General features: G+C 51.3%; 1 protein-coding gene across 1 annotated transcript; it reads right to left on the bottom strand.

Annotated features, from left to right (window-relative positions):
• Window positions 1-2,946: 2,946 nt before the first annotated feature.
• On the bottom strand, window positions 2,947-23,807 carry UCK2 (uridine-cytidine kinase 2). Its single transcript, XM_061345529.1, has 7 exons — window positions 23,581-23,807; window positions 13,244-13,403; window positions 12,209-12,305; window positions 11,204-11,346; window positions 5,926-6,023; window positions 3,880-3,928; window positions 2,947-3,365 (listed from the first exon to the last, which is right to left on the bottom strand). Exons 1-7 carry the CDS (start codon window positions 23,677-23,679, stop codon window positions 3,226-3,228), a joined length of 786 nt encoding a protein of 261 aa, XP_061201513.1. The 5' UTR covers window positions 23,680-23,807; the 3' UTR covers window positions 2,947-3,225.
• Between the last annotated feature and the right edge of the window lie 2,730 nt (window positions 23,808-26,537).

Here is a 26,537-nt window from a genome sequence, read left to right as displayed (position 1 = left end):
CTTAATTTGGGTCAATCATTGGAGAGCATTTTTCCCAGAGGGTGCCCTTGTCCCTTGTGAGTGCACTGACTCCTGGCTACACCACTAGTTTCTTGTCCTCACTAATCAACACGCTCTTTGTGTCAGCCATTCAGCCAGTTTTCAGTCTATCTGTCTGCTCAGCCAGCCCATACATCAAGAGCTTCACCTGAGGATCTTATGGGAGTCTTTGTCAGTAGTCTGAGAAAAATCAACATAGACAATATGCTCTGATCTTCCCTCATCTGCTAAGCCAGTCATTTTTTTATAGAAAGTTACCACTTTGTTTAAGCATGCCTTCCCCTTTGTGATCCATGATGACATAAAGTGATTTGCCACACAGTGATCTACCCCTGTGCTAAAAGCAGTCTCTCCCTTGCCTAGTGCCCACCCTACTATTGCTAATGCCACCCTGCCTGTAAGCTCTTTTGTTGAAATTCATTTGGCTGTCACCTCTTCAAAAGATTTAATGGCAAAAGCTCAGCTTCTCTCTCTGCTATCCTGAGATCACAGAGGGGGTTCAGAAAAACACCCAAAGCCGTAAGTGCCCTGGTCTTGCTGAGAGCTAGCCTGGCCAGACAAAAGACAGAGCCACTGCCTTCAGCACCTCCCTCTTCACCCAAGCAGTCTGTGCCAGGAACTCTACTCCAGGTCTGGCTTTGACTTGCAGAACTAAGACAACATTGCCCAAGTCTGCTTCCACACTGGGAACACAGCTGGCAACACGCAGTACCAAACAGGAAACAAGAAACACCAGCAACCATTTGTTCTGTCTTTATTTACAGGGAAGAAGGAGGCTAGCATTTTATCTTGAGAGCTGTCTTGGCTGCTTAAGCCCCATGATGCCTCACCAGTTCTGCAGGGCTTTGGTCTCTCTTACCTATATGTGGCAGGTATACCCACCCTGACAAAAGCCCAGGAAAGCTTCCCACCATAGACAAGAGCCCGATAGAGCTTCCCGCATGCACAGCTCTTGTCCCACCCACATGGTGGTGGTCCGTGGGTGTAGGAGTGAAGAAGTTGGGTCCTGAGCCCATAGGGGCCTATATGACCATGTCTAACCACAGCTCAGACTCGACCACGGTATAAAAGGAGCCGCACCAGAGGGCATGTAGTTTTGGTCCTCCTCAGAGCAGCAGGTCTGCAGTCAGGGACTCTCCCCTTGGGTCAGGACACCATTCACAGGGGAACTCCTCGATGTTGAGAGCCCTCCCATTTCATGTGAGTGATTGCGCATTTTGGATCATTGACCATGAAGTTTAAGATTTAGCAGCATAGTGATGAATTCATGTGACATTCCAAATTTTTAGTTTGTGTTGGTGGAGTTTTAATTGAGTTTGAATAAATTTTGTTCAGCTTCAATTTATCAGTTCTGTGACATTATGGCTGTACCTAGAATTACCCAGTGCAGCCTCTATGGCAAAGCTAGCATGCCTTGAGAAGTGTCTGGGATAAGTGGATAAAGGGGATAAAGACAAGAAAGGGGATAAAAGGCTGCCATGTGCAAGAGGGAATGAGATTGTTTCAGCAGAGGTCATGGCAGGGAGTGTGTGGAGTGTGTGTTTCCTTTCTTGTTCTCACTAAAAATCAAATTTTATCTCACATGAGGCTGGGGAGCAATGGAGCATTGAGCATCTAAGGTCTTAAGCTTTTAACCATGCAGAGCAAAAACAATGTTCTGGAAAAGCTGGGAAGCACTGGAGAGAGCAAGGCTAATGGCCCCTGCTCCGGGCTTCACGGGATGCCTATGAAAGCTTGTTTTCAATGCGGCAAGTCAGACATAGCAGCATGGGCCAAAGGCTGCCATCCTATGTCCCCTTCCCTGGCTGTCACCAAGCCTCTGGCCCAGCCCTACTGCCCCTTGCTCTCCAGGCATCCCTTGACATGCAGTCCAATCCTGCCAGCCTCTACTGAGACATGGGTGCTGCAGCACTACCAGGTTAAGGGAGATTCACCCTGTGCAAGGGAAGGCACTTCCTTGGCAACCCTGGGGATGACTGCAGGGGCACTGTCCTCCACTGGGATGCAATGAAAGGGACACAGACTAGGTGACAGCATGCTTTGAAAAAGGGGAACAGAAAATCTTAGGGCATCCAGGTTCATGCCACCCAGCTGGGACCTGTGGATGTCCCATATGGGGATATTAGGCAGCCCAGGGACACGCTGCTGCCCCTGCTGAGACAGCCTGCTCAGCAGCCACCTTTCATCATCTATTCCTCCTTCCGTTCAGTAGAAGTTGGTTCTCCCTTAACCATATCTTACAGACACCAAATCCCCGATCTAGAGCAAAACCATTCCCAGTGAGGAATGACAGACACACTTCTGACCTTCTGCAAACCATTCTCCAGGCTTAGGGTCGACCCTAGAGCTGTGCTAGGAGTCCCACCACACACCTGGCCACCAAGCATCAGAGCGTGCCGTCCCCACCCAAGCCAAGCACTGAGACTGCTAAAGACATGAGCTACTGTGTTCATATGATCACATACACAGCATCCCCTACCAGACCCTTGCTGAAAGTGTGACAGCTGACCCACACTGTGGTGTGAAGGGGTGTCAGACACAGAAAGGGATGCTGCTGAGAGACTGAGACCCGGTAGTGCAGAGCCAGTCGGGGGGGGTATTACACATCATTCTCCCAGCAGTATTGTGCAGTGCCTGCCAGCCAAACCCAGGCTGCTCAGGCATGAACAGCAACAGCAGGCCTGAACAGCCCAGTTGAGAAATCCATGCCACACTCAAGTCACCACAGGTCTGTCCCTTCCCTGGGGTAGAGACCACTGCGATACTAAAGCACCTGTTGCTCTTCCTTCATGCCTTTGAGGTGAAGATCCTGACTGCAACATCTCCTATGACCCTCTTCCCTGTGCCCTCCCAGCAACACTCAGCCTAGTGAATACCTTATGGCAAGTAATTTTACATTATTCTACATTTACACAAAAATAGAGCAATTCTATATTTATAGATACTTATAGCCGGTTCCGTGCTAGAGGAGTTGTTGAGCAAGGCCAGGAGCTGTGGACAGTCCAGGCTCCCAAGTAGCTGGCTGACTCTCAGTCAGCATTTCAAACATAAAAAATTAAAGGCATTCATCTCCATCTGGTTTCTTAAATAGATAAGGGGGGAATGAATAAACAGTATGTACAGAGGGGCAGTGTTGTCAGGGCCTGAGTGCCCGCCCTCTGCCCCAGCCTCAAGCTGCCCCTCGGGTCAGTGAGGCCGGCTGCTGGACTCTGAGGGCTGCCGCTGGCGGGGAGGAGTGTAGCCATTCAGGTAGCCGTTGCTCTGGCGTTTGCTGAGTCCTCCATTAAGAATGTCCTGGATATGCTGCACAATGAGGTTTATGGCCACTGTGAACAAAAAGGAGGCAAAGACATGAGGGAGAGATTGCATTAGGATCATTGCAATTAAACTAGAGCCAGTCCAGAGATTATGACCCTGATGTCTCCCTTGCTCCCATCCCCTGCTATTCCATGGTAAGGAGCTGCAACCCTGCCAGGAGGAGCTGCCTGCTGGGACTTCATCCCTCTGCCCCAGCTAAGCCCAACACGCAAGCCAGCAACTGGCTGTCCCAGTTGCACATCTTGCCTTGGGAGAAGCACATTTATTTCCCTTTGTGTGGGATAAACCAGGAGTTTGCCTAGAGGCACTGCATGTAGATGGGCACCCATGCTTTATCAGAGGAGCACAAACTTCCAGCCAGGAAGCAGCAAAAGGGAGAGGCTCATCTTGGGGAGTGCATGTGTGGTAACAGCACCCTCTTGGGTGACAGTAATTTAAGTCACCTCTGTGGAAGGCTTCACTGCAACAGCACAGCCCAAAGCTGGCAGCCAGGACATAACAGCAGGCTCTGGGTCCACTCACCTTCATTATCTGCTCCTCTGGGAATGATCACATCAGCATACTTCTTGGTCTGGGAGGAAAGAGAGCACTGTGTTACGGCAAAAGCGGAGACCCGCCAGGCTGCGGCATTGTCCCTGCTTCCTGGGGCAGGTACTTCCCCTCCCCTTGCCAAACCCAAACCCCCTGGGAGGTATGTCATTGCTGATAACACATTTTGGATGCTTTTTTCTGTTTGTTTTTCGCTCTGTGTTTCAAGGGCCACACTTTGTGCCTTGGCTCCATTTTCATGAGCTCATACAGACTGCAGTAAGAGGCAGCAAGAGTCGGCTTAACAAACCTGAAATAAAAAATCCTCACAATCACAAGACTCCAGCAGTTGATGCTTTTGGGAATAACCTCTCTGCTGAATCCAGCCGACTTCATGCAAGAGTTGGCATGCCTGGGCACAGCCATGTGGTCTCCTTGGGATGGGGGAAGAATGTTCTACCAGCATCGCTTGCAAAAAAGGTCTGATTCGGGACACCAGTTCTGACCTATCTTCACCTGTAGGTGCCAGTCTCAGTTTCCTCCCTTATTTGTGTCAGCTTTTACAGCTGACCAGTTCCTGACAGCCAAGCTCTACCACCAGTAAAGAAGACAGCTCCATGGATGAAGGGTTCCATCTGACACCTTCATATAAAAAATCATCAGCAGATGCTGGACCATTTCAGTGCTGGACCACCTGGCCCAGGGCTGGGTTAGGAGCTGTAAGAGAGCAACAGTGGAGGCTGAGCCTGCTTAACATCCGCATGCAATTGTTTTGCAGCTGAGTGCACCACCAGGTTAGAAGCAGGAACAGGCCACTGCAGCTGTTTTCTACCCTGCTTGTTTCACATCCCATCCTCCTACAGGCTCTTCAACAGAAGAGACTGATGCAGCATCTGCTGCTTTGCAAAGCTGCAGATTTACCTGGCTGGGGACTTGCAAGGAAGGGAGCCACTAACTGGACCTGCCTTTCAGGAAAAGCTTTTCTGGGATTACCAGGATTTGGATGTTAGTCCCCAGAGCCACAGTCGAGCAAGGCAGAGAAAAGAGTGCTGAAGGGCCAGGAAAAGATCTTGTAACAAGCACAGAGCAAATCAGCCCCTCTTACAGGAAAGGGCAGAGCTGGCCACCTAGACAGGCACAGAGATGCTCCTGAGGCTGACAACCCAGGTTCCATTCTTGCCTGTAGTGCTGGCCGGCAGTTCTCAGGCTGCAGGACTGTTCCTTCTTATTCTGCCTCCAGAATAAGAAGAAAATCCTCATATAACTACCACATCTGCTTCAAAAGCCTTGAGAACCAAGGCACAGGCTCCTCTGCATGGCAGCCAAGAGAGGTGTGCAATGGCTAGTCCTGCAGACGTGCTATTTCACCTGCAAGTTCTGCACAACTGCAGTGGTGTCCCTCACGCAAAGTCCCTGTCTGCTAGGGAGCCTTGCCGCATTTTTCATTCTCAAAGTAGCTTCCTTTCTCCAGGCAGACCTTGCAACGCTAGCCCAGAGCAAGGTCTGTGTGTTCTATACCTTGGCCTCTCAACAGCCAGGAAATGCAACCTGCTAGGCCACATCCTGCAGCACACAGCACAGGAAGAAGCTCCCTTGCTCTCCCAAGCATCCAGCCAGCAAGAAGCCAGAAATACTCCAGGGTGAAAAGTGCACGCAAGACAGTCCAAAACAGGAGGCAGACACAGCAGACACTGCCTGTGTCAGGAATCTGCCCTGGCTAGATGCAGCCAAGGATCTTCCCTCCTGGCTGGCATCTGCTGGGCTGCCTGGTGTTGGTTTATCGGACCCTGTGCAGGGAGGGGTTTATTCTGCCATACAGGCATCCCCACAGGGAAGTGTGAGCTTACTGGGAAGGCAGTATAAATAGTCCCCATCTCGCCTTGTCTCAGCCAGCACTAGCACCCCCACTGCCTGCAGGGAGGGATGAAGGTGAGACAGGCTGACCTGAGCTCTGGGACACAAAATGCTCCTGTCTGAAGGGCTGGCCATGGTATAAGGCATTTCTGGCAGACTCCTGTGGCTGTCACTCCCTTTACTTACTGGCAAACAGAACTCTTCAAAGGCAGGCTTGACGAAGGTGATGTACTGAGATAAGATCTGCTCCAGGTCCCTGCCTCGCTCACTGATATCTCGTAGCACTGCAGGGAAGATGTAAGCCACAGTCAGGAGCTAAGACATTAATTACTCCATCCCCCTTCTCTTTGGCCAGCCACCCATGTATTTTGCAAGAGGTCTTTGTTCCTGGAAGCTGCTGCCCACATGTTCAAGCACACCTCACTCCTGCTACATGCTTGCAGGCTTTCCTGGGAGCCAAGAGCTGGCTGACCTAAGGGTTTTCCTTGTCCTCCCTCTCCTCTTATCTCTGCAAGCACATTTCAGCTGTAACCAGTGCTACCCCAGTCTTGACTATTCCCAGCCTCACAGTCCCTGCAACCCTCCCATCACTCCTTTGGCCAAAAGGCATTTACGGCCATTTCCCTGTCGATCTGGTACAGAGGTGCCCAAAGAATAAAAAAGCAGTGGAGCTCACCTGTACACATATTAAGGCACAGTTTAACTCAGGTGTGCATAGTAAAACTCGCCCACCTACCCAGCTCTGCCAGGCTCCCTGTGCTGCTCCCAGCTGAGTAGGATGGGAAGGCAAAGCAGGCTCCCACAGCAAGAGGCTGGGGGTGGTGCTTGGAGGAAGCAAGGAGAGTAAGCTGGCCTCCTGCTTGTTCTGCCATTTGGGCCTTACACCCTGCTTGCATAAGGTATTTGGGCCATTGCCATCCCCAGTCTGAAGCCACTTCAACATGAACAAGCACCCCAGTTCAGTGGGAATTCAGCCCATGGGTAAGAGCCAAAACTGCTGTGCTGTGGCAAAGCAGATGGCTCTTGGCTCCCCCCAGGGGGCTGGCTTCCACCCAGCACGCCTGGCACTGGGTTTGGAGTGAACCTTTTCCACAGGACAAGGCAGAGCCAAGCCACAGCACTACTAGCCTGTGTGACTTGCTCGGCAGCCACTGCCCATGTACTTGCAGAGCCAGGACAGCGCTGGTTTGGCACCGTTCCTGTGGATCTCTTTGTCCTCAGCCACTGTGCTCTTTTGCAGCCCCTAGCGGGGGAGGTGACGAAGGAAAGAAAGGACTGGGAGCAGGATGTATGCCAGCTCCAGGAATGGCTCAGCTCAGCCCAGGTTGCTCTAGACAGCTCCTTCCAGAGTGAGAACAAGCCCCAGCTCAAACAATACAGAAAAACAGGAACATAAACCAGAAAGATTTTTGTTTCCCAGGTCCCACACCCTGTTTGTTGGCTGCTCTGAGGCAGGGAAGGAGCACAGTTAGGGCATATTTACAGCACACCCAGCCTGGCATGGCATGCTTGAGGTCTGTGAGCTGCATAAGGGCGAGTGTCCACCTTGCAGGGACTGGTCCTGACAGGCAAAGCTCTCCTGCCTGCTCCCAGGCAGACCACAGCAGGGCAAATCACCCTCACACACAAACACAAGTCAAGCACCTATTGTCTTGTACCTGACCCAAAGCAAAAGGTCCCAGCAACTCAGGCTAAGACCACCCACCCTATCTGGAAGTATCACCCTCTACTTGCAGGGCAGGCAAATGTCCCAAGGACAGATTGGCACCATGTAGAACCAGCAGGCAGACATCTCTCAAATCAGGTCCAAAACATGTACAATGACTTGTCTTTTGTTTTACAGCAGCTGATTGAGGACAGAGCAGTGAAGTGACCTCTGCCAGAATCAGCTTTGCATGGCTCAGCCTGTTTGAGGCACTCAACAGACCTAGCCCCTTGTCCTATGGCAGCAGTGTTTTGCCTGGGAGAGGTGCAGAGATGGGGACAGTGCAAGTTACAGGTACAGAATCACAGCACTACTGATTAACCAAGCTGTCAGCTACATTTGCAGGAACCTCATCTGCTGCTCCCTAGTTGAAAAGCCCATGGCTGCAACTCTTCAGGAATTCCAAGAGAGCAAGATGAGACTCAAGTCCATGTCACAACACAAGATCCTGACTTTTGCTACGAACTGCCTCCAGCTACATTCCAGGGATGCAATTATAGCTTCAGCACCTCACATGCAGGTTCTCCTTTCTCTGAAATGTTAGGGAGATAAACAGATTTACTGCTGCAAGGGTCCTACCAACTGCTAACAGCAAGCCAGGTCAATTCCCTACCCAGGAAGCCAATGAGTCGCCCTAACTGGGACATACCAGCACCTCAACCAGGCCAGCTGCCCCTTTGCAAGGCTTTAGCACTTGGTGGTGGGTGAAATACCTAATAGCCTGGGCCCAGGTAGACCCTCTCCAACAGCTGCAGCACAACTGGGTTTACCTCTGTGTTGTGGTCAACAGCTGGATAGTCTCAGTTCTCAGATCCTGGATGTGATCTCAACCAGTTTTCACACCCTGAGCTCACCCTTCTGTGCCAAGCCGAAAGTGACTGAACCATCCACTCCAGAGTGTAGCTGGGATGCACACGGTCATGCTGCACTGCAAATGCACATGCAACACCTTCCCTTCAGACAGCTGATCCGGGGCACTGCCAAAATTGTTGTAACCTGAGACTTGAGTTGTATGTTACAGGAATTGCTATAGCAGTGTGGTCTTGTTGCTAGCCAGGCTGGGATCAAGGGAAAGAGTTCATTGCAATATTAAACCCTATAACCTGGCCCAAAGGGGGAAGAGGTGAAGATTGTAATGAATAACCTTTAAATCATTGTAACACATAATTTAAGTTGCATGTTATAGGAATTACTGTAACAGGAGGCACCTGAATCAATGGAGGTCAAGCCTTACAAGAAGCAGTGCAAGTGCAGCAGTGACCCAACCTGAGCTGACTTTGGTGCCCAGTAACTCCACGCAACACACTACCTCTCTTGTCCCATGTGATCACTGTAACAGATGGAGCCCAAAGTCATGGACTAAATGAATTCAATGGACATTTGCAGCTATTTTATAAGGGTGGTCCATAAACAAAGGGAATTATATCTGTGCATTATATTGAAGGATGGGAAGAGGTGTGGTGGACAATCAGAATGCATTGGATAATGTAGGACCTGAGCATGACATAAATGGTATGAAATAAGGAGTGGAGAATGTGCTGGCTTTGGCTGGGATAGAGTTAAGTTTCTTCAGAGTAGCTAGTATGAGGCTATATTTTGGATTTGTGCTGAAAGCAGAGCTGATAACACGGATATTTTTGTTATTGCTGAGCAGTGCTTACAGAGAGCCAAGGCCTTTTCTGCTTCTCACACCACGCCATCAGTGAGTAGGCCAGGGGTGCACAAGAAGTTGGGAGGAGGCACAGCCGAGACATCTGATCGCAACTGACCCAAGGGATACTCCATACCATATGACATTATATTCACTCGGCATATAAAGCTAGGGAAAAAGGAAGAAACCAGGGAGGACAGGGGAGGAAAGGATGACAGATGACAGGACACAGCATTCAGAATTATGGCATTTGTCTTCCCAAGTACTCCTTTCCTGAGGATGGTGAACACCTGCCTGCCGATGGGAAGGAGTGAATTCCCTGGTTTGCTTTGCTCGCACATGCAGCTTTTCACTTATTAAATTGTCTTTATCTCAGCCCAAGAATTTTCTCACTGTTACTCTTACAGTTTTCTTCCCTATCCTGCTGGGAGGGCAGAGACAGCAAGTGGCTGTGTGATGCTTAGTTGCCGGCTGGAGTTAAACCAGAGCAGTGTGCTACCCTGTGGCTGCGTGTGAACCCAAGTTCTTGTTCTTCTACAGCACAGTCTGGTTAACGGATAAGGCTCACACTGCAGGATCTTGCAAATGTCTATCTCCTAACACATCTCCCTGCAATGACTGTGCTGTCACCTCCCTGGATGAGTCATGCAAAAACACTGGGCAGGGTCAAGAAGGATGTGTAAAAAGGACTGATCAGCACTGATTACAACCAGCAGCAGGCTGTGTATCTGTCCCACAGACAAGGGCAGGCAGGCAGGCAGGAGGAAGCAGAAGGAGCAAGGAGATGGCTGGTCTCTTCTCTCAAGTAGCAAGTGACAGGACAAGGAGAAACAAACAGCCTCAAACTGTGCCAGGGGAGGTTTAGACTGGATATTAGGAAAAAAGTTCTTCGCTGAAAGGGTAGTCAGCCATTGGAACAATCTGTCCAGGGGGCAATGGTGGAATCACCATCCCTGGAAGTGTTCAAAACGTGTACCTGAGGCCATTAGTGACATGGTTTAGTGGTGGTCTTGCCAGTCCTGGGGTAACAGTTGGACTTTATGATCTTAAAAGTCTTTTACAAGCTAGTTGATTTTGTAATTCTAAGACTAGTTCTGTAGCAGAGTGGAACAGTCCCAAACACACAAGCAGTTCCAGGCTAACACACTGAGACATGCTCCTCTCATCACAGCATAGAAGTCTGGACCGGACTTCTCCTAAGTCATCTTCTGCATCCCCAGACATCCTACGGAGGTTGTCGGAGCCAGGAAGGAGCACGGATAGTTCAGAGAAAACCAAGTTCTGCCCCAAGAATCCCCAAATGCTTTCTCAGTCATCTAGGGAGACTCAGATGGCTACATCAGTGAGCCCACACATAAAGGCTGCTTTGAAATGACCAGCATCTCGAGGCACACAGATCCTGAAGAGCTGGAGTCCCTCCTATGTCAACTGCAATCCATAGCCAAGCCGGACATGGAGTGTCCTAGAGAGGGATATTCTGGTATCTAGAGCTCTTCGCTCACAAAGCCATCATCACAGTGCCTCCCACAGAGAGGCTCCATGCTGCGCTGGTTGTGCTTGCACAGATGAAAAAACCGAACCACCAGACTCCCTATTTGCATCATCATCTACAATGGACAACCTCACACCCAAATCCATCTTTGGAACACATCCATATCCCAGGTTCTGAGCAGATCTATCAGGCACTGTGTTCCGACTGAGCTGCTGAGATGCTCTGCCTTGCCCATTGCACTCCTCCCTGCTAGTATGTGATGAATGTAGCTGCTATTCAGCTGATGACACAGAGCTGGTGCCACAGGGCCATACAAGGACACAGCATGCTCAGTAGTCACACTGCTACATGCATCAAAGGAGGAATCCCAGGCAAGGCAGCAAAAACCCCACTGAATCCTAAGAGACATGGAGCAAGGTGTTCTCCACTGCCATAAGCTGCCCTGTGATATTCTGCACTGGGAAGGAAAAGCTCCCTGGCTCTTTGCTAGCAGCAGCACAGCTTTGTACCAATTCCAGATCTGCTCTGGTCAATGTAATATGTCTCTGTGACCAGCTGCCCAGATCAGTTAAGTGACATTTCTGTCCCTGCTCCACAAGGCATGTTTGGGCCTCACCTCTGCGGGACAGCCGGGTGTCTGCATCCGTGTCCACAAAAAGCTTCATGCGGAACAGATCCCGCACCTCCTGGCTGTAGAAGGCGAGGATGCCTTCGAAGAGCACCACATCGGCAGGGTAGACAGTCACCGTCTCCTCTTTCCTAACAGGAGGAGGGAGAGTCAAAATATGCTGGTAGGGGGAAACAAGCCAAGAGAGGCAGGAGAAACAGCGGCACTCCTTGGCACTGCTCCAACCGTGGGACATCACTGCTGCACCAGGGGGGTGACCAAGAAGAGGGCAGACCTATCCCACTGCAGTGAAGGGAGCCCAAGGCATACGTACACTTCCTAGAAGGATAAACAGCAGAGCAGGAAGCAGACCAGGACTTCTCCCCCTGCCTTGGCCACCTGCTGCTTGCAAGCACTATGTGCCAAACCATAAAGCCCAGAAAGCCTACACATTGGGCTTGACTCATGGGAACCTGCAAGAGCCAGCTCTGCTCCTGTGGCAGCCAGGCAGCACTCCCCTGACACCACAGTGCTTCTGTGTGAAATGGAACAGAGTCACACTGTCCACAACCAATATAGGCATGCAAAAACAAGCTGAACACATGCAAGGGAAGAGTTACAGGAGCAAGTACTGTTGCTCTCCTCCTTTCCTGGCAGTGCCAGGCTGTTTGAGCATGGAATACTTGTTAAAGCTGCAAACACAGTTTGTGGGGAGAGAAACTGTTGGTGGGAGAAGAAAAGAGGGACTATACCGCCCAACTCTGTTGACACCTATATGTTGCTGGATGCCACTGCTTGGCTGCACAGCTTTCCAGACCCTCAGACTGCACCTGTATCTGCCCTGGATCCTCTAACCAAGAGGTCTAGAGAAGTTAGGTTTGAAACTTTGAGTTGGCACATTAGGTGCCTAACAGTGGGCACAAGCAGAGGGGCAGGTGGTTTGGGCTTGCAGGACTGCGTGCTGTGCCACAGGGTGTTAGCAGCAGCACAGCAAGGCAGGAGCAGCTGTTGGACCTGGAGTGGGAGACAAAGTCATAGACAGGAATCTGGACCGTCTTCCCTTCCGTGATCTCTTTGAGTGTTTTCACGATCAGCTCGTTGTCAAAGGCATCTGAGGAGAGAGGAAACGTTACCTGAGGCAGCTTTGAAACCCTTCCCACCCACCAGACACTGAGCTTAGCCTAGCCAGAGCCACCAGGACAGACAAACATGCAGACAAGGAAGAAAACCCCTGCACATCCCTGTGGACATAGCAAGGCCGAGGTCTCCCAGAGACCCTGGGTATTCACTGTCACTGCTTTGCACTAGCCTGGGATCTGGCCTGCAGAGATCAATACCGCCCTTGTACGGTGGTGCGGCTACCCAGGCTCAGGAAGGCATCTCCTCCAGGGCTCCAGCCCTCAGAGAGACTGGAGCAGTGTTTCAGCCTTGAGTCACTGGACAGACAGAGCTCTGTTTGCTCAGTGTTTGCTGTCTCTGGCCATTGTCCTATGGTAATGCAGGGACAGCAGCTCTGGAATTCCCCCACCAAGCCCAGAGATGGTTCAAAGAGCCCCTGTTGTAGTAACAGGGCACAGCCCTCTCAGTGGAGGGGTTTGCAGAGCAGCTGCACAACACTGTTCCTCCCTGAAGGAGGGACACAGAGCTGCTGGCTCCAGGGGGCTACGCCAGACCCGATCTCCCTGGTCCCAACCCAGCTGCACCAGAAGGGTTTTCAAACTGACAGATGATTTTGCAGGGAGAAGAGGAGCATCTCAAGGAGTTTTGAGGGTTCACAACCTGTTCTTTCTCATCCCAAACCCTCCACCCCACAGGCAGTTTTCTTCCTAGGAGAGACAGAGGTTGTACTGTAGGGAACACAGGTAGTCCCCAGCCACCCTGCCAGGGGTGAACCCTCCACAACAGCTCAACTAAGTCTCCCACTCATGCCCCATGTGGAGACAGGGTCCCAGTGTCCACGCAAGACTCTTTGCTGGTGAACCAAGGGATCCCGCTCCAGCCCTTGCCCCCACACTGCATGTCAGAGCCACAGTGCTGTTCTCCATTCACCTGGGTGGTCAAAATTGAACTGGCCTTTGAGTGCTTTGGATTTCTGCTCTGAGGTGAGGACCCGGTAGAAGCTGTCTTGGCTCACGATCACCACCTGCTTCTGGCGGTAGTCCACCTCATTCTGGCCCAGCAGCTGGACAATCTTGGAGCATACCGAGGACTGGAAAAAGAACAAAAAAGGAAGCAAATCAGTGGCAAGTGGTGTCTGAGCCATGCAGGGAGGATGGCCCCAGGTAACAGCCATTTCTGGGTGCATGAGACACTGCTTGCTGGACCTCCAGCTGAGTCTGTGGTCTCCTCAAAAGCACAGCCCAAAGCCACTGATGGAAAGTGCTCCAGAGGCATCAACATGGGGTCCTTCAGTGTCAAAGCAGCACTAAGTTTGCTCCCTGCATGCCCCTCCTCCATCCCTATGGCCTGCCCACATCTCTTACTCTGGGCTGCACCACTAACTGGCAGCTGGAAACCAGTCAGCTACTGCTTGGGTTCTGCCACACCCCCAGGGGCCCCATGGCCAGCTTCAGACTGGCCAGCAGCTCCCCAGAGAGCAGAGATGCATGTGGTACCAGGGCTGAGCCTCCTCCCTGGGAGGCAGCCTCAGTGCCTTGATTCCTCCTGTGCTGGTCCAGGCCAGAAACCCCCCCACAGCATGGGCAGGGAGGGAAAGAGTCCTCAGAGAGGGAAAGCCAGATTGTTTCCAGATGCTAAACAAAGCTCAGGGTGAAGACACCAGAAAGACAGCCATGGAACTACATCAGGGATCTCTGCCACAGCTGCCAGGGCTGGGAGGGGCAGTCTCGAGCGTATCCTGGTGCCTCTTGGCACAAGACTAAGGGCACTGCAGAGCCATGTGGCTCTGGCTGCCGGTGCAAGATCCCCAGGAGCACTGCTGGCACAGGGACTGGCACCTCTCATATCACATGGAGGAGGCTGGGTGCCGGTGGGGTGGCTTCAACACTCTGCTGGCACTTGCAGCAGGCACAAGCTGAAGGTCACGCTGGACCCCACCACCACAACAAGAATAAAAGCAGAGCCTGTGTGACAAATCCCAAAGCCTGCTTCAGTCCCTTCTCCTTAGTCATAAGAGTCCTTGGCCACCGTGCAACACAGGGGTGTTGACTGCATCACTAACTGGCAGCCAGCACGCCTGCCCTGGACAGCGAGACTTGCCTGCATGAGCCCTGTGCGTCCGTCCCACTCCTGCCCCACAGCATCCACTGTTTGGGGAGAAGCGTGTGCTCCTGGTGCCAACCTGATCTGCTTCACCTCGTGGAATTTTACTTGCTGCAGATGCCCAGTTGAGAAGCTCCTGGTCTCGATCACCACAAATACTCTCTGCTGAGCCCTCTGATTTGCAAAGAGAAGTTTGCTTGACCCAGCCTGTTAGTGGCTCCTTCCATGCTCCCACTTCCCTGCTGGCTTAACCATCTGCTTTGTTCCTGGCTGACAGCCTCCAGATTGACAACCTTCAGCAGAGCTGAAGACAGCAGTGGTAAGAGGGAGCAGGGAGAAGAATGCATGCCTGGCAGAGGAGGTCACCCCAGCAAGCAGAGGGCAAGGCTGTTTGCCTGAGAAGCTGGAAGATTTAACAGCATTCCTCTCTCTAGAGACTGTCTCTTCCCCTCCAGGCCAGGCTGACCTGACTTGGCTGTGACCACTGTGCTGTGAGTCAGCCCCAGGCTGGCTGGAGAGCCTCCACACACAGCACTGCTGCAGAGTGAACTGGCTCAGGCTGCCCGGCAGCAGCCCTTGTGGAGCTGGCCACAAATCTGGTCAGGGACGGGGTCTCCCTGAGCATCCCACCTTCTTTTCCTGCCTCTTGCGGCTGGCAAGTTATGCTTCCTAAGCCACGTCAGGAAGCCCTGCCCTGCAGCAAGCTGCTACCACCCAGAACAAAGCACTGCAAGTCAGTGCCAATCACTCGCCCTTCAGCATGCACAGACACAAAGCCAGAGCCCATTCTCCATTTCCTCTGTTTTCTCACTCTCCACATCGTTCTCCAGCCTTCGTTAGCCCTATTGCTTATCCAGCTGTATCCCATAGGTTTTGCAAAAACAGGGAACAGGGAACGCACAGTGCCTCTCCTCCACTTTTCCTTCCTGCTCTGTCCTACATGTGCTGCTGCCTTCAGATGCTGCCTGTGCAGCACGGAGATGCAGTGCAGCAGGGTTCAGCCTTGGCCACAGTCACTGATACCAGATTTCCCATAGCCATTGTAATAAATCACCTCCCAGCACAAGCACCCAGACAGATCCCCAGCTTGTATATCAGCAGGCTCCATACGTATCTGTAGCAGAAATCACCTTCCCCAGCCCAGAAGCAGCAAGGCCCTTTTACTTTGGATCAGTGAAAGCAATATACCAGTTGCACACTCTCCCCTTGGACTTCAGCATAAAGATGGAAAATAAAATCATTTGAGGGCACCAGACAGTTCCTGACAGCCTTTCTTCTGCCTTATGCACACTTGTCTCTGGTCTACTGATCTTGGAAAGAGGTGGCGGAGGGAGGGGAAGGAGGGAAGTCCCCATCAGCTCTGAAGAATCACCCTCCTGTTTCATACCCTTAACACACCTAGTGGTGAGAAAAACGCAAGGAGAAAGTAGTCCCCGGCTTCTGGAGACAGAAGTACATCCTCCCAGTGGGACCCATGACAAGGACTGGAGCATGTCCTGGCTGCATTTACCATTCAGTGTTCTGTGATGGCAAGCAACTCCTGCAAAAGCATCCAGGCCGATGCTATGGCCCCTTCCCTTTTCTCTGGCGGTTTTTGGCGACCTATCAGAAGCAGTGGAGAAAGATGATCATAAGGACAACCTGCTCTCAGGTTCATCGTACTGTGTTTCCCAGCTAGGCAGGGTTGTCACCTCTGGGCTCTGGGAAGAAGCATGTCACCCTGGTCCCACAGAAGGTGTGGGCCAGGGCACTAAGTGCAGCAGGACATAGGAACAGCAGGGGACACGGCATGTTCCTCCAACCCAAGGGCTGCGTTCAGCTTGCCTTAATGGGGCAGCAAACCTCAGCAAGATCTATATGAAGAAGGTAATTTTTCCTTTCTTCACAATCATTTGTGATGGAAACAATGGCTCATGGGGGGCATTCCTTGATGCAAGCCTGGATACCTCCCACACCTGGACAGGCATTTTTTCCCCTTGGTTGATAAATACCCTATGTTAAGGAGGAAATAAAACCAGAAACACAGAGGTTACAAATTCCCCTACACAGTGGGAACAAAATTCTCCAGTCTTACGAAGTGTCCCCTCCAAATGTGTGTCCCCTGCTTAAACCTTCTCCCAAACCAGTAACGCATACATACATGTGATTGATGTTAATCAGAAGTGTGAAAAATCCACTAATAACTGGAAATGACAGCAGTTATGCTCTGGGGAGGCCTTACAATGTCCTGAAAGACCAAGACATGACTGTGAAATAACATGCCAGGGTGCAACCAGCCTCGCTCAGCCCCCTCCCCAGATCTACACTGTGAACACCTCACCATGACCCAAAGTGAACGCCAATGGCGATTCAGCTGCAGCACACTCCCAGCAACAGGATGCTTTCTTAGGCAAAAGCCTTCCCCTCCTCCAGGGCTTGTTTAAAACTAAATATAGACAGAATGCAAGAACCCCCAAGTCTCCATGGCTGCCAAGTGGACCTTCCCTGCGTTAGCCACATAAAACCAATGCAGGACTTTCCAAGCATGCAGGCAGGCAGGCCTGGCCTCTCTGCCATCATTCGTTACTTTCCACACACTGCACTGAGGGGAAACACGGCTCCAGGTTTAAGCCAACTTGCTGCAACCCACTGAGCTGCACTTCCCCAGGCTGCACTTGAGCTCTCCCTGGGAAAACTGCAAACCAACCCACACCACACACAGACGGTTGACAGGGAGGTATCTACACAGCACAAGAAGCAACTTCAGAGATGTTGTTCCTGAGCAGAAGCAGCTCCAGCTCCTCTTGCAAGACTCCTTCTCTGAACCAAGCACACAAGTAACTAGTGTTGAAGAAAGAAGTACAGCTTTATTCTGCTTGGAAGACACAGAGGGCACCTGGGGAAGAACTCCAGCATATTTTCCCAGAAGGAGAGAAGTGGTGCGCAGGGGAAGAAACTCTACAGATGGTTATTTGGAGCCCTACCCCTGACATTTACTTCAAAGATATTAATTACATCACATATTTAATTCACATTTACTCACAGCCTATAGCTAGCTGCTTAGATATTCTTCAGGAGCTGACTAATTTCCCATGCAGATTATCCTACAATCCCTCTTCAGTAGCTGTTATCAACCAGAGAATTAGGACTTCAGGTGGGTATTAGAGAGAAAGCTGATGGATATAGGTAACCACCACAGGAAGGTTCCAGGCAGGACACAGCTGATGCTTGCAGCCCCAGGTTTGCTGCAGCAGATAGGGCAGTATCAGTATTTCTGCCCTGGCTGGTAAGGCCTGTCCTGGGCTAGGAGGGATCTGTATGCCTCATGCATGTGAATACACTAAAACCTACTTGTTCAAAGCAGTCCATCCATCCCCAGGGAGCCTGGCACTGCAGAAGGATGCCTATACCTAGTTGCTTGCTAGGGTCCCAATACCGCAGCAGGGAGGACCCCTCATCCTCCCTATGACAGATAAATCACTCCAGCCCTAAAGGAATACTGAAGCTACCAATATCCCCAGATGCAGGTAAAGGGAGAAGAGCTGTGTCAGAAGAAAGACCTACCAGGAGAGGCATGTGCTGTGCTCCAGTGTGGAAGGAAGAGAGGCACTGCTGCAAGCTGCTCACCTTGAGCCAAGATGCTGCTCACCACAAGGACAGTCCTCTCCAATAGGGCAATGCCCTTGGCCTACAATAAACGCTACAGCCAAGAGCAAGGATAGACTGCAGCAGTTACATCCCGCCTGTCATCAGGGAGAGAAGCTCAGAGGTTGTCTCAAGGGATGCCACTGCCATAACCCCCTTTCCTTTAGGATCTGTGTGTCAGCAGGCTTGGCAGGGGCTGTCATCGTCTTTGTACTCATGTAGAATCATAGAATAGTTAGGGTTGGAAAGGACCTTAAGATCATCAAGTTCCAACCCCCCTGCCAGAGGCAGAGACACCTCACACTAAACCATGTCACACAAGGCTCTGTCCAACCTGGCCTTGAACACTGCCAGGGATGGAGCATTCACAACTTCCCTGTGCAACCCATTCCAGTGCCTCACCACCCTCACAGTAAGGAACTTACTCCTTATATCCAATCTAAATTTCCCGTTTAAGTTTTAACCCATTACCCCTTGTCTTATCACTACAGTCCCTAACAAAGAGTCCCTCCACAGCATACTCACAGGCCTCCTTTAGACACCGGGAGGCTGCTATGAGGTCTCCACACAGCCTTCTCTTCTCCCAGGTGAGATGTCCTCATCACATGCTTGTGGATAAGCCTCCAATTTGGTGATCTGACAGGATTTTCCCTAAGATCACATGAGGGGCCACTGGGATTACTCACTGCATTTCTCTGAGATCCCCTACAGTACAGTTCCCTTCCCAGGCATCACAAGAGACTTTCACTCAATTGGGTCCCTGAAATCAGTAGCCATGGTAATGCTGCCCTTCTCTCCAGTTTATCTGCTGCAGCACAGAAGTTATGGATTTTGGTCTCTTCTTGTAAGGTTATGTTAATTGTAGAGTATTAGGAGATGCTTGGTGGACTGGGGTGATACACAGAGTAGATACCAAATTGGGAAGGGTCACAGAGCATCTATTAAATGTCTGCTTGCAACTGTAGAGAGCTGGTTCATGACCCACACAATCCTTTCCAGTCCTAACGGAGCACATCCGCATGGTAGCACTGGGACTGGAAACTTGCTATTCTTGTACCAAAAGCCTCGGCCTTCACCCAGACCTTTCCCAGGCAGGTTCACTGTTCTTGCCTTTCCCTTTGTGAGCCACAGGCCAGCCAGCCTAGGCCAGATTTCTGTTCACTCACCCTGGGACACTGTGCATGTGATCAGCACTCCTGGGCTGGAGCATAAACAGGCATACAAACACTGAGGATCTGAACACAGATTATGCACAGGGAAATAAAAAAAAGCCCTAACACAATCTCTCCCAATCCACTGGATTTAGAGATACAGGTATTTTTCCAGAGCCTCTGCTGCGAACTCCAAAGCCTTCAGAAGGCCAAGTCCACAGGACTATGGTAAACAGTTGCTCCATAACAACCTTACACATATTCATTCGGTAACAAGAAAGGGCTGACCCATCAAATGTCCTGTGTATAAATCTGACCAAGGGCTGGCACAAAATAATGTTCTACTAGAAAGTTTGACAAGTCTCTAGCACACATTGACACCAGTGTTTAACGAGTCAGACCTTGTGATGCAGGGCTCCTGCCAGCCACAAAACAAACGTCACCAGGAAATGGTGCTGAACTGACATAGGACTGCTGCAATCCCTGCTAGTCCCTCTCCCATGGGTCCCCCTGGGTCACTGCAGGGTCTCCTTTAGGCTTCTTTGCCTGGCATCCAGGTGGTGACAATGCAGCAGGGGACCCCAGGCTTCTGTGGGGGACTTCAGCCCTTCCCTAGTATAAGGGAGCAAGCTGTCATGCAAGAAGCCCCATGTGGAGAGGGAACTGCCTCATGCTGTATTCTGGAGCTACTGCTTCCCTTGGGACCAGCACCTGGCTGGGTGATACCAGCCTTCTAACTCACTCATCTAGGCAGCCAGCTCAGCCTCAGACAGCATTCAAGGTGTTTCAAGCAAAAGTGCCTAACAGATTAACAGTTGGCTGAACACGTACTGCAATTCTGATGCTCTGCAGTCTAAAAACTCTCATGCTGCATGTTCCAACAGGCACTTCCAACTTTATGTTCTAACGCAAGATCCAAATGATGCAGCCACTGGGCCGCAGTGGCACCAATATTCAGCCCTCACTAGTTTGAGGGCTGGGTAGCCAACAAAAGCATTTGCAAATCTGTCTTTTCTTACAAACTCCTATTGGAAAGTACCAATTGGCACCCTGCTTTGCAGCACGTGGGGGCAAGCCATCAATGTGTTAGTCCGAGTTTGAAGAGCTCTCCCCACCTCTGCTATATCTATCATCTAGCTAACATCACTATATGTTTCCACGGCCACTCCAGCACTGCCAGCGGAGCTGCAAGGTCCCAGGAGCCAACCTGAAGTGAGGACACATGAAGAACCTAAGAAGGTATCCCAACTCTTTACAACACGTCTCAGTTTGCTGTCTTTTCCTCCAGCCCGCAGCCTGGCTGCCTGCCTTGCATGCTGCAGTCTTTGGTAGCCAGGAATCTCTTGTGGGAGGAAGGGAAGAAGGTGTTAGCACAAAGACCAAGGGTATAAAAAGGAAACAAGAACTTTAGCAGAGTGCTTGAAAGCACGCAGGATGAAAGAAAATGCTACAATCAACCTTGGGAATCCCTCTAAGGAAATGAGGCAGTTGCAGTTCTCTCCAGCTTTGGCACAGGAGGGGGTCTTAATGCTATGTCATCTCCTCCACATCAGGAGACTGCATTAAGCTTTGCCTGAGCTGTACAGTGCTTGTATTTCAGGGGACAGTGGGAGAAATGCTGCCTCCCAGCAGGTCTTGTGAAGAGCCTGTTCCAGCTGAGCAGACACAAAACAGCCACCATGCAGCTGAGACTGCCCTCATAGAGGCTGCAGCACCACAGCCTTCCCAGGACCTCTGTGGCTCCCCAGTTTTGCTCCCAATACAGTCCAGCTTCCTTCTAAGAGTCAAAAAAATAGGACAGCACTTAGGCTACCTCCTGTTTGAGTACCAAAAGTTGCTCAAGCCTCTTTTGCTCAACTGGGAACAGCAGTTAGCGTTTGGATTTGAGTTGTCACCAATTTGCCTTTAAGAAATACCAGCCAAACACTTCCCGCAGCTTTTCAGTGAACGCTGGCCACTTTGGATGCCAGCTTCCCCAGAGCACCACACAACACAAGTTGTGGCAAGATAGATACAAACAGGATCCCTTCCTTCCACAGCCTGACTGTGCTGGTGCATTGAGAGGGATGTGGGAGGACTATGGAGCCTCTTTCCCACCTCAGACTCAAAAGCAGCAGTGGGGAGGTGCTGGGGGGACCATGGAAGGCAAATGCCCTCTGTTATGCTCTGTCTGGTGTGCCTCCAAAGAGGTGTGTTATAACAACCCTCAACTGGCGTGAAGATGAGTCGGATGGATTTGCCACTTTTCTAGTGGAAAGGTGCCTGCTTTCTTTCCCTCTAGGAGCATTTTGTTCTCACCCAGAGCTAGCATACTGGCATGGCAGCCCTGGGCTGGATTTTAGCTGCAGAGAAGCCCTTAGCTGAGCAAACCACACCAGTCCCACCACTGCTTTCCAAGAGTGTGCTGCGCACCCAGCATCACTCAGCACATGGCACTGTCACTAGCCAGTGGTGGGACAACCTCAGTGCACCCTTGCCTTGCAGCTGCATCAAGTGTGAATTTGAGGGTCTCTGTGCACAAGCCGCAGGTTCTTTTTTCCTGTTGTTTCTCCTCAAGCAATTTTTTTTTTCCCCAGCATATTTATTTCTGTTCTTTCCCACAGATTTTGTACTGATCTGCTGGATCCCCTTCAAGTGGCAGCACTGCACAGAGTTTTTAGCAGGCATCAGTCACTGGAGGGGGGGAGAAGCAAAACTAGGCTGAGAGACAGGAAAAGCCAGTTACTGTATCACCCTTGCTAGAAAGAACCGTTTGCCTATTTTTATTTATTATTTTTTTTACTAAGGCAGCCTGCTGCTACTAAGTATTTGCACTTTGAAGTTGAAAATAACTGGCATATTGTACCCGTAATCACTGCTTTTACCTTGTGGGCCAGGGACACAGCGCTCAGAGACATAACAGTTCAGCAGCGCCAGACACAATGTTATTGGGACAGCTACAGAGAGGCAGAACCGCGCATCAGACAACAGACAAACCCAGCATGTTTGAAATCACCAGGAGCTGTAGTGCAGAAACAATCCAGCTTTGGTTCCCAGTGGAGGAGATTGCATCCTCTCACCATCCCTCCCCTGTTATATCTGGATTTTTCTCCCTTGAAGTAGAGCAACAGCAGTCCAAGAATAAACTGGGTACTGAGAGATGGATTCCTAAAACACTGTTATTACGGACTGAGGTACAGTTGTTATGCCATTCTTCAACAGAAAAAGCCCCCCCCCAAATACAACTCAACACACAGATACAAGGCTGTCTTCCTCCTGTGACAGCTCACATTCAGTTTCCTTAGCAAGAAATATTGCAAAGGTATTGCTACTTCCAAATTTATTCATGCTCTCTGAAATACCTCTTGAAAACGCAGGTAGAATGTCTGTGCTGCCCTGCACAGGGGCTGATTAGCTGTGGGTCTGGTTTTACTGCTCCCTAAATAAGGCGAGGGAAATCATACCAGGACAGCGGGTTAAACAAATAAAGAAAAACCCACTGTGTGAAACAACAGAAAAAAAAAAGAAAAAAGAAGAAGAAATAAAACCGTGACGCTGCCGGCGGTGCCCAACGCTGCAGTTCGGGTGCAGCAGCCCTCCAGAGAAAGTCCGCATCAGCTCGGCCAAAGCGGCTCGCCCCGGCCCCACCGCCCCGCTCCCACCTGCCACGGCCAAGGACCATCCCCTCCTGGGCGCAGGCAGGAGGTCGCTCTGCCGCTGTGAGTCAGCATTTACTGCGGATTTTCCACTCCCGCTACCCCGAAATTACCTGGAAAAGGGCACCCCCATGCCCGACCGACACCACTGAAAAAATAAATTAATTGACTGCATGGCACCCAACGGGCCCTGCGGATCAGCCGCGGGGCGAGTGGCCCTCGGGGACACTCCGAGTGAAGGGGTGACGGAGAGGGGCGCTGGTTAAAGCCACAGACGGGGGGATTCTGCGGGGTGGGGGGGCACCTCCACCGCGGCCGGGCCGGGGCCGCGCACTTCCCGCGCAGCCCCCAGCCCTGCCCGCCGAACTCCGGCAGCCCGCGGGAGCGGGGTCCCCGGCCGGGTGGGGTCAACGTTTGCACCAGCACCACCACCCCCGACCTCCCCTCCACGTGCACCCGGGACTACGGCACTGCCACCCGGCCAGAGGCCTCGGCGGCCCTGTTCCCTCCGCCTGCTCCTTCTTGCCCAGGCCGCACCGTGCCCCGCCGGAGCACCGAGCCCTCCCAGTCCTGCCACCTCCCCCGGCACGGCACGGCCCGGCCCGGCAGGTCCCGAGCCAGCGCACGTGGCGGAGCGGCCGCCGGACCCGCCGCGCTGCCATGTGGCCGCCGCGCCCGGCGGAGGGAGGCTGCGCCGCGGGGATCCCTCTCCTTCCCCCCGGGGCTCCCCGGAGCTCGCCGCGAAGTCCCGCACCTTGCCGCTGGCTGTGCCACCGCTGACCCCAATGAGAAAGGGCTCGCCGCCGCTGGGCTGCCCGTGTTCCTCCAGCCTCTGCTCGCTGTCCCCCGCCATCCTCCCCTGCCAGTAGCAGCAGCGCCACCACCTCCTCCACCTTCACTCCCCGTGCGGGGCTGGATTTATCTGATGAGTCAAGGGCCTTCCTCCCCGCCTGGTTCACATCCCTGCGCTGCGGCGCCCAGCCAGGTGCCTGCCGCAGCTGCACATGCTCCGGCCCAGCCTGCTGGCGGTCGGTACGACACGACACGACACGACACAATACAGTACAGTACAGTTCGGTGGCCACATGGCTCCACACCTCGCCGCCGCCCTCCTCCGCTCGGGACAAAGGCGGTGAGGCCGCCTGATGCACTGGCCCTCGTTCCCTCTCCCTGCCGGCTTGGTTTGCCCCTCCACCCTATGAGTCCTGCTGCCCACTCACCATCTGCCTCCAGTGAGCACTGGGACCACACCAAGTGGTCCTTAGCAGCATGCCCATTATATGTCCCCCCTCTGGCTCCCCCCCCCCATGGGCCCTGGTCCCGTGAACGCTTAGGAATGCTTATTAACGATTCAAACCAAGAATAAAAATTATGCTTATGTTTTGACAAATGGGAACCATCTGGGAGGAGCTGCCAGTGCTCTGGAGGCCATGATTCAAAGTCAGATGCTCTTGGTGAAATGGAAAAAGGCTCAGCAAAATGAAGGGTGCAAGTCCATACGGGCAAGTGTGGTGTACTGAGGTAGGAGTAATCATCTTGAAAATACAAGATGGGAACATGCTGGCTAGCCAGCCCTTTTACAGATAAAGATCTGGGAGTACAGCAGCTCAAAGAGTCAATGCTGTGCTGTTGTGAAAATGGCAGACATCCCACGGGAACTTACAAATGTAGGCAGGGACTACGTTTTGAGAAAGGTGAGGCCTTATGGACAGGCTCCGGCAGGGTTTTGGAAACAGCTTGGGGTCTGGCTTGGCAGAAGGACCACAGGAACTTTGCATGTCCAGTCTGGCAAAGAGATGGCTGCAGGTATAGGGCATCTGTTTCCAAGTACATGAAAGGCTGTCACATACAGGAAGGGAATACATTTCTGTTACTCATGGAGATTTGAACAAAATGTTGCCAGCTCAAATTGCAACAAGGGCAATTCGGGATAGACATTCAGGGTCATTTTCTAAGTGTAAGAATGGTTGAGTCCTAGAATATGCTTTTGAGGAACAGTGAGGACTCCACTGAGAGGCACCAGGAAAACTTTCTGATTAGAAAGTTTTTAGCAGAGTTGATCCTGCATTGGGGCAGGAGATGGTCTAAGCAATACCCTAAGGTTCCTCCCTCCATAGGATCATCAGTTTCAGTGAGGTTTTTAAAATTCCACTTTAATACAGTGAAACGGGTGTGGAAATGTTTGTCAGAGTGCCACATCCTAGCCCTCATCATGCAGGATGTGAGAGAGCATCTCTGGGGAAGGCGTGACCCCTCTCTGACCACTGCTCCCAATTCCCCTCCAACTGCAGCTTGTGGCATAGGAGCATGGCACTGCATGCGGCTGGTTCCAGGAGATGAAGTGCCTTATGTGGACAAGAACTTCCTGTAGGGATGATTTCCAGTGGATTCCCACAGTTTCCAAGCACTGACAGTGGCCACAGCTCCTGTGCACACCACTGCATACAGAAGCTATTCACAGCTCTTCTTTCTTACCCCCACAGTAACAAACCCATGTCTGAATGGCAAAACCCCCTCAGTGCATGGTGACCTCCAGGTTACTTGGTTCTCCTCATGCCTATGCTCGCTGGTGCCAACCCCTCTGTGCCCTGCTTGGAGACAAGATCAAAACCTCTGCTGTGCTGAAGCTGTTTCAGACTGTGCTGTCCATCCAGTCTCAGAGCTGAGCATCTTTGTAGGATGGCCATTGTGGCATTTTATTTTCGGTTCCCCTTCTAAACCAGACACTTGACACCTGGCAAGAGCGGACACACTCGTATAGGGAAGGATATATATGCCTCTTGGCAGACCCTGAAGGGGTATAGTCAAGGCTTATTTATATAGAACACAAGGAGAACTTGCAAAGATCACATCAGTGGCTCTTTCAAAACCAGGCCAGGGCTGTAAACTGGAAGGGAAACAAATCCAAGTCCCAACTAGTTTTAGATGGCATCTTTCCTCAAAACTTATCTGAGAATTTTACACTCTCCTTCCTAGTTGCCGGTCACTAATATACTGTGAAAAGCAACTTAATCTGTTGTTAATTATAGGCTGGAGACGTCAGTATATGAAATCTGTTTGGACATGACTCTTTCTAGTCTGGTTTTGAGGTTACCTCAATAAATTCTACCTCTTCTGTATCTAGAATGTTTGTAGACTGCCCTGGCCCATAACTCATACCTCGAGAGCTATGTGTTGTGCTCATGCTTTCCTTTTTCTCATATCCCAGGCTTGTTAAATCGAACCAAACTGCACCCAACTCTTCATCTGTCTGTCACACATTGATCAAAGCACAGAATGCTGTTTTAACAGGAAATGCCATTCAGAGCACTATGCCTTCTGTTGTCAAAAAAAAAAAAAAGAAAAACGAAAGCTGAAAAGGAAGCTGGTGTGATTCAAAATGACAGGATGAAGTCACAAAGAGCCCATGTCACCTCTACCTCCAGTTCAAAGCATAGACACTAGAGAGGAAAGAGGTACATGTCACTGACTGTCTCCTCCTAGCCTGGTTTCTGCCACACAAGCGTTCTGTGAAAGACCATGTTCAGTGTCGATAACTATTGTGTGAATCATTTGCCATAGGGGTATAAGAGAAAATATTTCCAGTGTTTTCTTGGGGGACATAGTCTGGTATTCTATGAAATATTGCGTTCCTTTATATGGATACATCTCACAGACAGGAAAGCCAGCAAGCTCTAAAGAAAGGGAGAGGGGACAGAAAATGGCATACAG

This window comes from Neopsephotus bourkii, unplaced genomic scaffold (assembly GCF_033783945.1).
Source record: "Neopsephotus bourkii isolate Nb327-2 ecotype Australia unplaced genomic scaffold, CSIRO-AGI_Nbou_v1 NB_234, whole genome shotgun sequence".
Taxonomy (NCBI): domain Eukaryota; kingdom Metazoa; phylum Chordata; class Aves; order Psittaciformes; family Psittacidae; genus Neopsephotus; species Neopsephotus bourkii.
Note: the sequence above shows the minus strand (reverse complement) of the source record. Positions and strands in the feature narration are given on the sequence as shown.

Coding starts and splice junctions, on each gene's coding strand:
- UCK2 (XM_061345529.1), bottom strand. CDS start 23,679: ATGGCGGGGGACAGCGAGCAGAGGCTGGAGGAACACGGGCAGCCCAGC. Junction 12,306..13,243: donor GTTCAATTTTGACCACCCAG/GTGAATGGAGAA, acceptor CTCTCTCCTCAG/ATGCCTTTGACAACGAGCTG. Junction 3,366..3,879: donor CAGAGGAGCAGATAATGAAG/GTGAGTGGACCC, acceptor TTTTGTTCACAG/TGGCCATAAACCTCATTGTG.